At 45.2% G+C, this 13,177-nt stretch overlaps 1 protein-coding gene across 9 annotated transcripts in view; it reads right to left on the bottom strand.

Moving 5' to 3' along the window:
• GRAMD1B (GRAM domain containing 1B) overlaps positions 1–13,177 on the bottom strand; it is a 231,355-nt gene that overhangs the window by 121,388 nt on the left and 96,790 nt on the right. For all 9 annotated transcript variants that reach the window (XM_054693161.1, XM_037505488.2, XM_037505478.2 and 6 more), the window contains exon 2: positions 6,890–6,967. Coding sequence is in view for 7 of the 9 variants with exons in the window: in XM_037505478.2 (XP_037361375.1) it covers positions 6,890–6,967 (78 nt within the window). In the remaining 2 variants the exon portion in view is untranslated. The remainder of the gene's footprint in view (positions 1–6,889; positions 6,968–13,177) is intronic.

The raw sequence follows: 13,177 nt of genomic DNA, 5'->3' as shown, positions 1-13,177 counted from the left end.
ACTGGTGTGTTCTGCCGTAGAAACCATTCCCAAAAAAAGGAGTGCTAGTGCTTTCTCTTAAACTTCACATAGGCAGAGCCACCTGCCTAGTGCATCCTTCCCCTTATAATCCAAGAGCAATTTAGATTCTACATTTGTACATTAAACTTACTACCACCCCCGCTCTTCCAATTCTTCCTCCCTCACTATTTTAGTAACAGTAATAACAATAATAGTAATAATAGCAAGCACATGTTAATACTAGTCACATGCTATCGCACATGGTGCAATAGCACTCTTGCTATTCTCTTTCTCTCTCTCTCTCTCTCTCTCACACACACACACACAGAGTGCAGCATGAATGAACATACCCATTTTAGATGTGAGAAAGTGAGGTCCAGAAGCAGAGACTTGCCTGAGATCATACAGCTTACAGTGGAAGTACAATGAGCACCCAGGTAGGCACTGAACCGCTAGACTTCGCTGCCTTTTACTGCTGCCCAAGCACAATACCTTAATTTCACGCTAGATACCCTTCCTCAACCAGATGTCAGACCTACTTGACACATTTCTTCAACTGGTTCCTCCTTTTGTCTTCACTACCAAAATTCAGAAATTTATCCATCTGGTCTCAGCTTAAATGCTACCCTTCCCACCCAATGTCAAGGACTCCCAAAGAGCTTTGGTCCACCACATCATTCTTTTTTGCTTTCTTTTTAGTACGTACTATGACTTGATGTTTTCTTATTGTTTGCTTGTTATTATCTCCACTGACTAGACAGCACCGGGAATGGAGAGGCCATGGTTATCTTGTTGACAGCTGTACCCCTCAATGTCTACAAGAGGAGTTATGTACTCAAAACAATAGTTGCAAGATGAAAGAATTGCCTCAGTTTCCTTCCTTGTCCATCTGCTTCCAGACTTTGCTCCTTCAATTCCTCTCCTACACTGGGACCGAAAAGTCATTTTTCGTACAAGAGTATCTTGGTGTGAAATGGGTACCCTTTCCTCAAAATCCCTAACCCATTCCCTATCATCAATTGATAAAGCCTTCTTGGGCCTCCCCTGGTGGCGCAGGTGGTTGAGCACGCAGCACTGTGAAGCTGTCCACAGCCTCTGAGCACAGGTTCGATCCCCACCAGCCACGGAGATACCCACACGGTGCAGCAGACCTCTCCTGTCTCACCCACTGCTCCCCCCAGCAGTGTCTTTCAGTCAGTCTGTCTGTTCTGCTCCCCGCTCTGTCTCTGATGAATCCTCCACCCTCCTGCGCATCTGGCCTGTACCCCGGTTCTTGTATGCATAAATAAATAAATCTTTAAAAAAAAAAATAAAGCCACCTTGTAGCAAAATGAATTTGATCAGGCCCCTGTCTGCCCTCCTGCGTCCTCAGCCTCCACCTCATGTGCATCCTGTTGCCTCAGCTGGGGATGTGGTCCTTGTGATGAGACTCCTATGCACCTTGCAGCTCAAGCACAACCTCCACTGTGGAGTGTTTCTGGATCCCAGAGCCCACTTCCTCCCTCAGAACCCCTCATGCCCAGCAGAGTAGCTGTGGTATTGTCGAGAAAACTTCTTAACACCACAGAGCCTCAGTTTCCTAGACTCTAACAGAGGACAAAAATATCATCTGCTTGACAGGGTTGTTGAGAGGATTATATTAAAAAGTGTATGCATGATTTACCACATAGGGCCAGGCGCATTAGTAAACAAATTCTTTTTTACTTTACACACAATTCCATGTCGATTAATTGTTCTTATTTATGGTCTCTCCATATTCTACACATTCAGTTAGTGCTCCCTGAAGGGCAGAAGATCCGCTATGAAATGCCAAGTAAAAACCTGATGGTAGCCCAAATTAGGGTGTTAGAGCTAGCACTTATGAAGCACCTACTAAGTATCAGGCACTTTTACCCATGTTCTCTCATTTAGTCTTTCAGAAAAGACTCTCACAAATGAGGAGCCTAAGTGTGAATAAAACTAAGTACACTGCATTTTCAAATGTGCAGTTAATAAGGGACAAAGATGGTCATTGTGATGAAGCCTGACTTATGAGACTTCCACTCATGCCAACACAGAAGTCCACTCTACTCATTTCTCAGCCAGGACTCCAGCAGCCTCCCCACATCTTACAGGCATTTAGTAAAGGTGTGTGGCTCCCTTGCTTGCATGCATAAATGGAATGTGGACTGGTCCAAGAGCAAGATGCCCACAGCTCGGGTACTCAGTCACACCCTAGCCCAGGTCTCCACTTTCCTGACACTGAAGGGCTCCCAGGTCAGCCAAGACCATGCTAATACATTGCAAATGGTCCCTAGTAAAACAGCTCTTTTCCATCATCCTGGCTTTGTTTTTCTTAAGATTTATTTATTTATACAAGAACTGGAGTACAGGCCAGATGTGCAGGAAGGCAAGAGGATTCACCAGAGATAGAGTGGGGAATAGAACAGGCAGACTGGGCCTCCCTGGTGGCGCAGCGGTTGAGGGCTGGGTTGCGAAGCTGCCCGCGGCCTCTGAGGCGCCGGTTCGATCCCCAGCTGCTCCCCGGCCACCGGAGGAAGGTCCCACATGGAGTGCAGACCTCTCCTGCCACCCACTGCTCCCCTCAGCAGTGTACTTCGGTCCTTCTGCCTGCTCTGCTCCCCGCTCTGGCTCTGGTGAATTCTCTCACCCTCCCGCGCTTCTGACTATACCCAGTGTTTGTATGTATGTATAAATAAATAAATAAATCTTAAAAAAAAAAAAAAAACAAAAACAGGCAGACTGATGAAATACACTGTTGAAGGGAGCAGCGGGCGAGACAGAAGAGGTCTGCTGTGCCATGTGGATATCGCCCTGGCCGGTCAGAATCGAACCCGCACTGCAGAGGCTGCAGACAACGTCACAGCACTGTGCTCAACGGCCTGCACCACCAGGGAGGCCTGTCCTGGCTTTGCTTGAAAGTTCCTGCCATTGGGTGATTGTACTAAATAAATATTGGGTGTTTTAGGAAACCTGAATGATGGGTTCAGTTTGGGCTAAACCTGGGAAATAGTGTTTTTAAAGTGTATGCCTGGTTTCACCTAGAAGCATGAGAATGGATTAATAGCCCTTATTCCATTATATATACCTAGAGATACATACATAAGTTACATCTATTTTCTTTTCTACTAGAAATCTGGTGGTGGGGAGGTAATTATTCCTCTTTGAGAAAAATCTATTTCCCAATAAACTGATTCTTCTCCTAGAGTAAAACCTCTCCCAGAGGCACACCTGTATTGTCTTCCTGCACTCACCCACCCACCATCTACCTCCACCACGGCTCCAAAGATTCTTTCCCTTTAAGACAGAGCATTGAAGTAATAAATAAGAAAAAAAATTCTTAAAAGCCCTTAGGTTTGGACACCGTATTGAGACATTAGCCTACTGCTGTAATGTGGACATTTTTTTAAACCATAGTGAGGTAGTTATTTTGTCTCTAAAGCGTATATCCATTCTGAACCTTGCCTAAGAAAAAGAGGGGAGAAATCAATGTTTTATTTAACCAACTGAAAATGTATTTCATACTGAAGGATTGTAATGTTGATCTTTAAAAGAGAAAAGTCAATGCTAATATTTTTTTTACCTGCTCTATGAAACTCTCCTTCATCCTATAATTGACCACGTGGTATGCAGAATTAATTTCACTTCACTTCAAACTCATTTTCAAATCATAATGATAATTAATACCTGTTCTACCCACCTTATAGGGGGTGTGGAAGAGTCACTGAAATGATTACATACCAGCTTTACCTGTGTAGGAGCCGCCGCCTAACAGCAGGGGGCGCTGCCGGTCAAAAGGCTCCCAGAGCGAAGAGCATCAGTCAGATCCCCATCTCAGCCTTAACTCAGCCTCTCCCCAGGGTCCAGATCTCACACTTGCCCTAGGCCAGGACATCACAGACCAACATCCAAAATACCCCAGAGAGACTCTTAATTGGGTGGAAACATATTAGAGGAAGGATTGGATGCAGAGTGTAGGGGTTTGTTCTGAGCTGAGGCTGGATGATTAATTAGTGCTCTGGGGATGTGTTCTCTCCACGAGAACCCACTGAGAAGATAAAGACTTCATTCAGAAAGGTCACGGGGAACACATAACCGTCCTGAGTTTCTGAGGGTCCACGGCGACAGTCAAGGGATGATTACTCCTGATCACATCCTCTCAAGATAAGCAGATGGAAAACTATGTCCACTGTCCACCATAAAGAGCTCAAGGGACTGTCAGTTGTTTAGGGATGGAAAGAAAAGACCAGGCAAGATACCTAGAGGTTTGCTTTTTCTTTGCATGGGAGACCCTTTGTATCATTACATTTGGTTGGGGGAGTAGGCAAAGGAAAGCTAAAATATATTTTATATCAATATACAATCCCAAATAGCAAACAAAAACAAGGCTCTCTGGTGAGCAAGCTGCCAAGTCCTAGAGTAAAAGATAGGTTGCCTTGGGGAAAATGTATTAAGGTAGGTGCAATTCATGTCTCCCAGGGATGCCCTGAGCAGCACAAACTGAATGCAGGGGTTGCCAATCCCAGAGCTGACAGAGAAGGAGCAAGTGAAGACATCACAATCAGAAATGGATGGTACCTATTTAGAGAGGCTCGGCTCCCAAGCCCAGGGAAGGCAGATGCATTAAGAAAAGTCTATAGCCCCTTCTGATTTGAAAGCCTACTTGGTGAAATCCAGGAAACACTGAAAAGAGTGTGGGCCACTCTAGAGACCAAGGGAACTGGCATCAGCTCACAACTGATTAAGTATCTTGACAAAAAACCATTAGTCTTTGGCCCTTAGGGCCTCCCACACCCTTGTCTATACTCCAGCTAAACCAATGAGCTGAGCTGTTAATTTTGCTTAACAATGAACATAAAACCAAGAACCAGGGCAGAACTCACAGGACTATAATCTCTAAAGAAAAAAGGATTAGCAAGGTTCCACCCTCCCCCCTCAGGAGGGAATCCTTTATGGGGGAGGGGGCACTTAATTATTTCACAAGGCCTGCTCCATTCTAGTACAGCTCTAAGGAGAGAAAAGTTCCTCCTTATCCTTAGAAGATATTCTTCTCCCTGTAACTTCTCCACATCCAGTTCTATTTCTCAGTCTTTCAGATATTTAAAGAGTACTGTTAATCCATCAGACACCTTCTCTTTTCCAGGCTAACCCCCTTGCCTTCCCGTGAACCTTGTAACGATATGGTTAGCAGTCTCCATGAACCTCTGACACCTACATTCACTAGCATTCTTAATAGTCTTTTCTACACTTCAACGCAACAATTTCTGCTTCCAAAGTATTGGGCATGACATACCAGATATAGTCAAAGTAATGCAGGTTAGAGTGACTTTTTTTTTTCCCCACAGAAATCCTGCCCATTACGTTCCCTGTCGTGATCCTATACCGAAATTATTCTAACAAAATCTACAAACTCTTATGTCATATTAATATAAATAAATACGTAAATGCCCATTTCCTTGTTGTTGCCATCCATTCATCTACTTGACATAACACTAAATCTTGATTCTATCATCCCGTGTTCTCTACTCCCGCTCAGATGACTGTCTGCCATAAATTTAATACATGCAGTTAAAGCATCTTATTTTTCATCCAGTTTGTTGATAAAAGTGGTAAACAGATCTTGACCAAAACCAGAACTCTGCATTATCCCCATGACCTCCTTTCATTAACATCAATACGGTCAAATGTCTTTGGTCACAGAAGTTGAACTTGTCACAACAGACCCCCACAGTGTCTACCGGCTAAGGCACCACATGAAGCAGGAGCTGGCTGATCCTCAAAGCTGTACCTCAGATCCTTATACAGCATCTGGAAGCCTCCTTCAATTACAGGGCAGGGAGAGGGGCAGCCCAGACCCCGCAAACCTGCCTGCTCTAAATAGGTTCCGCCATCTGCCACATCAACACAAAACATGAGACTTTAATGGGAAGGAACTTTAATAAAATTAGGAAACAACACAGGAAAAGGTGAAGAATATAGTTTCTAAATCAAGTACACAAAGTTACCCATCCCCTCGTGGGTAAAAGTCCACCCAAGCAGGATTGGCCCAGAGCAAGGCCCCAAAGCCTGCCACAAGTCTAAAGCATCTTCCAGTGGGGACCCACAGAAAAGGATCAGAAACAACCAGACAAGTCTGGAAGGAAAAGAGCAAAATCAAAATCAAGACAAAAACCACCATTGTCACCTCCCCATGGGTCTCTCACCCACATCTGTGTCATCCAGTCCACGACCCAAAAGGCAGGCGCAGTTTCTTCACGTGTCTCTCGGCTCCATGTGCCTCCTCCAGGTTTCCTCCTGGCTCTCCATCCTGTTTCCTTCCTTTCTCAGTCACCTCTGCAGCTTCTTCTCACCCTACTCAGCTCTGCCCTCCCTTGGGTGGGGCAGAAAACCTGGAACCTCCCCCTTTCCTGGGGACCACCCTGTTACAATTCTAGCCACTGCACCTCCAAACTCATTCTCCAACAACCTCTGACTGTACAGTTCACTTCACCCCCATCAGGCTGGTGCCTGCCTGCCGTTTGCACTATCAGCTGTACATGCCGTCCCAGGCCAGGCACAGGATACCCACCCACCCCCATCCACACTGTACCTGACACAGAAGGTGTGCCTCAAGTCCCAACTCTATTCTGATGGCTCCCCAACATATCTGGTTTGCCACCTACTGTCTTCTCCACTTACTGAACCCTGAAGCCTTTAGAATCAGCGCCTTCAAGTCGCCCCGACTCAGCACTTGACTTTCCAGTTAGTCTGAGCACAGCAGTCTGGCATCTCCTATTTCTCTTGACTTTCCACAGTTCTTTCTCACAACAGAAGCACAATTTTACTCAAACCTCTCATCCCTGCCCTTCTAATCTCTGCTTCCATGTTCACCCTCCTCGTTTGCTCTTACCTTTCTTCCCGCACTCGAGGACTCAGGAACCTGCTAGAATCATCGTCGTGGCTGCTCTGCTGGCTACTCTGTTGGCTGCTGGAGAAAGACACAGGATATGAAATGTTAACGTTCAACTTCTTTCTCAACCCTGGGGGCGGTCACTCAGACTTCAGCCAGAAAAAGAACCAGATTACAAAACTCTCAAGACACAAGTTCCCCCATGTAAGTGTGCAAAAAGAGCACACTCGCTTGCAGCAGGTGAGGGATGACAACCATGTGGTGAAAACCCTGCCCAGCAGACCTAAGGCAGGAAGGGAAGATCTCCTGTCACCTCCTCCTTCCCTGGCTCTATCACGTCAGTGAGCAAATGTCCTCAGCAGTCACTGTAACTGGGGCTCTTAATCCCTACAATGGGATTAATCATCCCATTATTCTTCAGCCTCACCTGAAACTCTCAAGGAGCTGAGGCAGATTTGGGGGTGGGTAGGGGGTTGCTGTTTCCCGTAAGGGGGATCAGGGATCAGCGTTCACTTAGCCAGCCTCTGTGCCTGGAGGGAAGGTCAAGTAAAAGGAGAATAAGAGGATTAGAGGGTAGAGAATCTCCACCCCCTAAAGCCCTATAAGCAAGATGATTTCGGCCTCTCAGCTCACAGGGTTCTGACACTAAGATGCTTGCATTAAGGTAATGCGGAATTCAACTTCTTGCATCTTACTCCAGAGAAAGTTAAGCTGTTCAGACAGCTCATGGCACTAACTGAACATACAACTGAGGAACAAATAATTTTTATTAATTGCGAATCATTAACTACTCCCGGCATGTCATCAGGACTCCCAAATTACAGCCCCCCTGTCAAATTAGGAGCTGCCTGCATTTTTTTTATAGCCCCCTGAGCTAAGAATGATGTTTGTTGTTTTAAAGGTTTGGAGGAAAAAGTCAAAAAACAAATATTTCATGACATGAGATAATTATATAAAATTCACACTGCTGTGTCATAATGTTGTATTGGAACCTAGCCCGCCCTCTCATTTAAGTACTCTCTAAGGCTGTTTGTTCTCTTGCCACAAAGGCAGGGGAGAGGTTAAAAAGGCAGAGCTGATTGAGGCTGCGTTGAATGAGGTTATGTAGTGGCACCATTAGTCCAAAATATTTTCTATTGGCCCTTTACAGAAAAAGTTAGAAAACCCCTGCTATACACAGAGTCCATTAATAATAATTTGCTGTTAACATCCATGGACTACCACTCCGCATGCACCCACATAGCCAAAATTGTATCCTTGTTCTGGTGGCTTGTCTACCAAAATAAAAGGCATTGGTTTCTCTGAAATACCTGCTTAGACTAGATTCTTAGGAGACTGCAAACTCCGAATGACCTTGCTCCAGTGCCTGGACATTCTCAAGCAAAGAATAGCATGACTTTTTGTGGTCACAGTTATATCCATGCTTTTATGTGCCCCTCAGCACATAGGTAAATGACCTGAGAAGCAATTTACATCAAATTTGCCAACACACATACCAGTCACCAAAACGGTATGGTACAGGTAGCCTCCAAATGCTTGCTCTACACAAAGCACTTTTTTGCCTCTTGTTCTCTGTGGAGTGACTATTCATTTCCCCATCGCCAGGTCACATAGACTTGCCTACTAAAAAGTCCTTGAAACAAAACTTTACTATGGTGTTGTTGCCCCCATGGGAGGGCTCACATTGAGACACACCCGTTACATGCACCAACTACCCTCTCCTACAGAGGCGCCCCCTTACCCACAGTTTCACTTTCCCAGATCTGTTATCCACAGTCAACCACGGTCTGAAAATATTACATACAGTAAGATAGTCTGCGAGAGAGGGAGAGCGATCACATTCAGATAACTTTTGTTACTGTACATTGTTGTAATTGTTCTATTTTATTATGGTTGTTATAATTGTTAATAAATGAAATGTTAATAAATGGACAGTCATAATCTCTTACTGTGCCTAATTTATGTATTAAACTTTACCATAGGTATGTACCTGTGGGAAAAACAGTATACATATATATTTATATGTGCGTGATATAGATGTAATACATGTGTGTAATGTATATTTGTAATATATGCGTGTGTGTAATATATATATGGGATTTAGTACTATCTATGGCTTCAGGCTTCTGTTGGGAGTCTTGAAATGTATTCCCTGAAGATAAGAGGGCAATGGTATAGTGTTGTAGTAAAGTAGGCACCCATAGACGACTGGATCCTCAAAGCAGAAACAGCCCCCGAGGCAAGCATCAAGAGAGGAACAGCAGCCTATAATGCCAGCAGCATGTGTGAGAAGAAAGGGTGCCTGGAGCACAGTGTTGTACACTGATAGCAGTCCGTGGGGCTCAGCCACCCCAGTGACCATGATCTGTGTGTCACAGCCTTTTCAAGGGAAAGAGAAAATTGAACTCCATTGAAGGCAGGAAGGACTGTGTCTTCCTTCTCACACTATCCTCTCCCTCTGGCAATCAAACCCGAAAGTGAACATATAAAGGGGGCTTCCAAAATTAGATGGCCATGTACCATGGTTTCAGAAAAATAATTTTGAGCTGATCGTAGCAAGTTATTCCACTAGGTGGCACTGTTGACTTTCAAACCAGAATCCGCCAGCCCAACCCGGGCTTCCAGAATCACTAGAACCAACCTCCAGAACCTCCTTCTGGTGTCCCTGTTGCTTAGAAAACAGCATGGACGGTGGGGATGAAAGCAATAATGGATCATCTTCAAGCTGTTTATTAGTTCTAAATAATTAAGAAATATCAACTGTTCTAAATAAGAAGTATCAACGCATGCATTCAACAAGTATTTATATGATGTTCTCAGGAACACGTATGTATTAAACTTTACCATAGGTATGGAAGTGTGGGAAAAGCAGTATACATATATATTTATGTGTGTGTGATATATATGTAATATATGTGTGCAAGGCAGCATTGAGACAAGGTTAAGCAGACTGGAAACTGCCATCTGGAGTTGAACCCAAGCTGCTCTCCTTCCTAGCTATATGACCCCTGAGCAAATTATTGAACACAATTCCCTTACCTACTAAGTGCAGACAGGGCCTCCCCGGTGGCGCAGCGGGTTGAGTTCAGTGCTGTGAAGCTGTCCGCAGCCTCTGAAGCGTGGGTTCGATTCCCAGCCGGCCAGGGAGATTCCCACATGGCGGGGCAGACCTCTCCTGTCTTGCCTGCTGCTCCCCTCAGCAGTGCCTGTTCTGCTCCCCACTCTGTCTCTGGTGAATCCTCTCACCCTCCCGTGCCTCTGGCCTGTACTCCAGCTCTTGTATAAATAAAAACAAATCTTTAAAAAAGAAAAGTGCAGGGCCTCCCCGGTGGCGCAGCAGTTGAGCGCTGGGTTGCGAAGCTGCCCACAGCCTCTGCAGCACCGGTTCAATCCCCGGCCACCGGGTGAGGGTCCCACATGGCGCGCAGACTTCTCCTGCCGCCCGCTGCTCCCCTCAGCAGTGTACTTCATTGGTCTGCCTGTTCTGTTCTCCGCTCTGACTCTGGTGAATTCTCTCACCCTCCCGTGCTTCTGACTGTACCCAGTGCTTGTATAAATAAATAAATAAATCTTAAAAAAAAAAAAAAGAAATTGTAAAAAATAATAATAATAATAATAATAAATAAATTTAAAAAAAAGTGCAGATAGATGTTAGTGATAGTTCTTAGCAGGTAAAGCTGTTTGAGAATTACAGAATAAACGTGAATTTAGAGAACAATATTTGGCACATGGTACATGCTGTATAAAAGCTATTATTTAGTATGTGCCCGGCACAGATCTGTGGGCATAGAAGATAAAGACATGAATTAGATGAGGATCCTGCTCCCAAGGTGTCTAAAAACTGGAAAGGGAGAATCCATTTAAAGAACTATTTATAAAAGAAAATAATAATGCTTAGAAATATACATTAAGTGCTATGGCAACACAGAACAAAGATCACTTAACAACAAGGTTTTTGTGATGTTATTTGAAATGAGGGTAGATTCAGGACAAGCAGAACTGAAAAAGAAAAGCACTCTAGACCAGCTTCGTTTACCAAGCACTCAGCATGTACCAGGTACAAGATGGGCACAAGGACTCACGGTGCCCTGCAATGCAGCAACACAAGAAAGATGGACAAGGGGTAGCTGGCAGACACCTCTGTGGAGGTTTCGGGAAATACACTGGAGAGGTGAATAGGAGGGACTGCGGCAACAGACACCGGGTGCGTGGGATCCTTCCTTCTCTAAAACCCCCAGAAGGGGCCTGGTCCTCTCTCCTCCCACTTTTGTTGTTACCCAACTATCTTAAATAAATGACATGGACAAACATGGTTCCTCCATTTGATCCCATGACATCTCATGACGTAGTATTACTAAAGAGAATTCCCTAAGATTCAGGCTTTGTCTCACCCTGTCATAAAAACTCTCAATTCTGGGCCTCCCCGGTGGCGCAGCGGTTGAGCGCTGGGTTGCGAAGCTGCGCGCGGCCTCTGCGGCGCCGGTTCGATCCCCGGCTGCTCCCCGGCCACCGGAGGAGGGTCCCACATGGCGCGCAGACCTCTCCTGCCGCCCGCTGCTCCCCTCAGCAGTGTACTTCGGTCCTTCTGCCTGCTCTGCTCCCCGCTCTGGCTCTGGTGAATTCTCTCGCCCTCCCGCGCTTCTGACTGTACCCAGTGCATGTATAAACAAAACAAACAAAGAAACCAGCAAACAAATAAATAAAGCATGCCTCTATAAAAAAAAAAACAAAACAAAAAAAAACTCTCAATTCTTCTGTCATGTGATAGGGGGTAGACTACCCTGGTCCCTAAAAGAATGCACCAGTCTTCCAAGGTCTATAGAGGGGTATGTAATGCCACACCCCCATGCAGGCCATTTTAGACAAGGTCTGGGTGGGACAGGGTAACTGGTCTAGATTCTACAGCTTAAGGAAGTAGAGAAGAGCTTGTCGGTAGCTCAGAGGAGGGCACCACCAGATGAAAATGTTCAAAATCTGGAAAAAGTCCTCTAAATAAGGATTTGGATTGACTTAGCCCGGGCACCAGATGATTGGAACTGGGCTCAGCACAATGACATGTGTAAGCAATTACTTGCTGTTCCCCCAAGACACCTAGGGAAGCCATAGATATGCCTTATATCCCCCGTTTTAAATTCAATATTCAGCTAACATTTTAAAATAAATTTTGAGAGTGTAGACTATGCTACTAAATAAAGTGAGGAAGCTTTTCTTTATATTCCAGAACATGTCTGAGTGATGTGAAGCTGAAGCAAATCGAATCCAGAATCCTGGTTTTTGTTCCACACCAGCAAGTTAGTGCTGGGAGCTTATCCTAGAAGGTCACATTAAGCCAATAACATCGGGAAGGGCTGGTAAAGGTCCACTGTAAGCTGAGCCAAAGCACACTGCATTAGGCAGAAAGTCACAGGCTGTGAGCAGGAAAACCGCAGTGCAGGCTGGGTAAATTCCCATGATTCCTCCCCCCTCCCCCACCAACCAGGACATGTGCAGAAAGTACAGGTTAAGCCCACGTGCCACCAGGAAGGTGTTCTTTTGCCCTCTGGAAAGGACAGCTTTATTGCTAGGGAGACTGAGAATGGCATTTTTTCTGAATTAGTGCTTCATAATTACAAACAGCTCTTTCTCTCCCAGATAACACTAACGGGGTTCATGGCTTATTAAGGGGTTCTGAGAGATTCAGGGAGTTCCAAGCAGTGGTGAGGATGTGCAAGCTGTACAACAGTATTTCCCAAACCTATTGGAGACTGTACACTTGCCCACCCAAAGATCCTGCAGGCTGATTTACTGCATCTCTTTGCTTTTGGCTGTAATCAGAACAATCGGGGATGTTAGCGCCTATTATCTACCACTAATTGGAAGCTTTGAAAGGCTCAGAGTGGCTCTGATTGATGTCTGTCTTTGATTAATTAAAAAAAGGGAAAAGACATGACTTTAGACAATGGATGTGTAACAGGTGGTCCCAGGAAAAGGGGAGGTACCAGGTTCCCTGCCCCAGCCATGGCAGGGTGGAGCTGAGCAGGGAGAGAAGAGGATGCAGAGGAGACTGAGGAAGGAAGGATGGAGTCAGAAGGAGACCTGGAGGAGACACGTGGAGCAGAGAGACACATGAAAGAGTTGTACTTGCTTCTTGGTCGGGGACTGGTTGAAACAGATGTGGGTGAGAGACCCGTGGGGAGGTTAACAATGACTGTTTTGTTTTCTACCTTTTTTTTAAATTTTGAAACAATATTTGCTTCCCCCCACCCCCTCAACTGTAGTCCCCACAGTTTCCTTCCCCAAGGCACCCGT

Source organism: Talpa occidentalis, unplaced genomic scaffold (genome assembly GCF_014898055.3).
Source record: "Talpa occidentalis isolate TD23 unplaced genomic scaffold, MPIMG_talOcc4v2.1 talOcc4.12, whole genome shotgun sequence".
NCBI lineage: Eukaryota > Metazoa > Chordata > Mammalia > Eulipotyphla > Talpidae > Talpa > Talpa occidentalis.
Note: the sequence above shows the minus strand (reverse complement) of the source record. Positions and strands in the feature narration are given on the sequence as shown.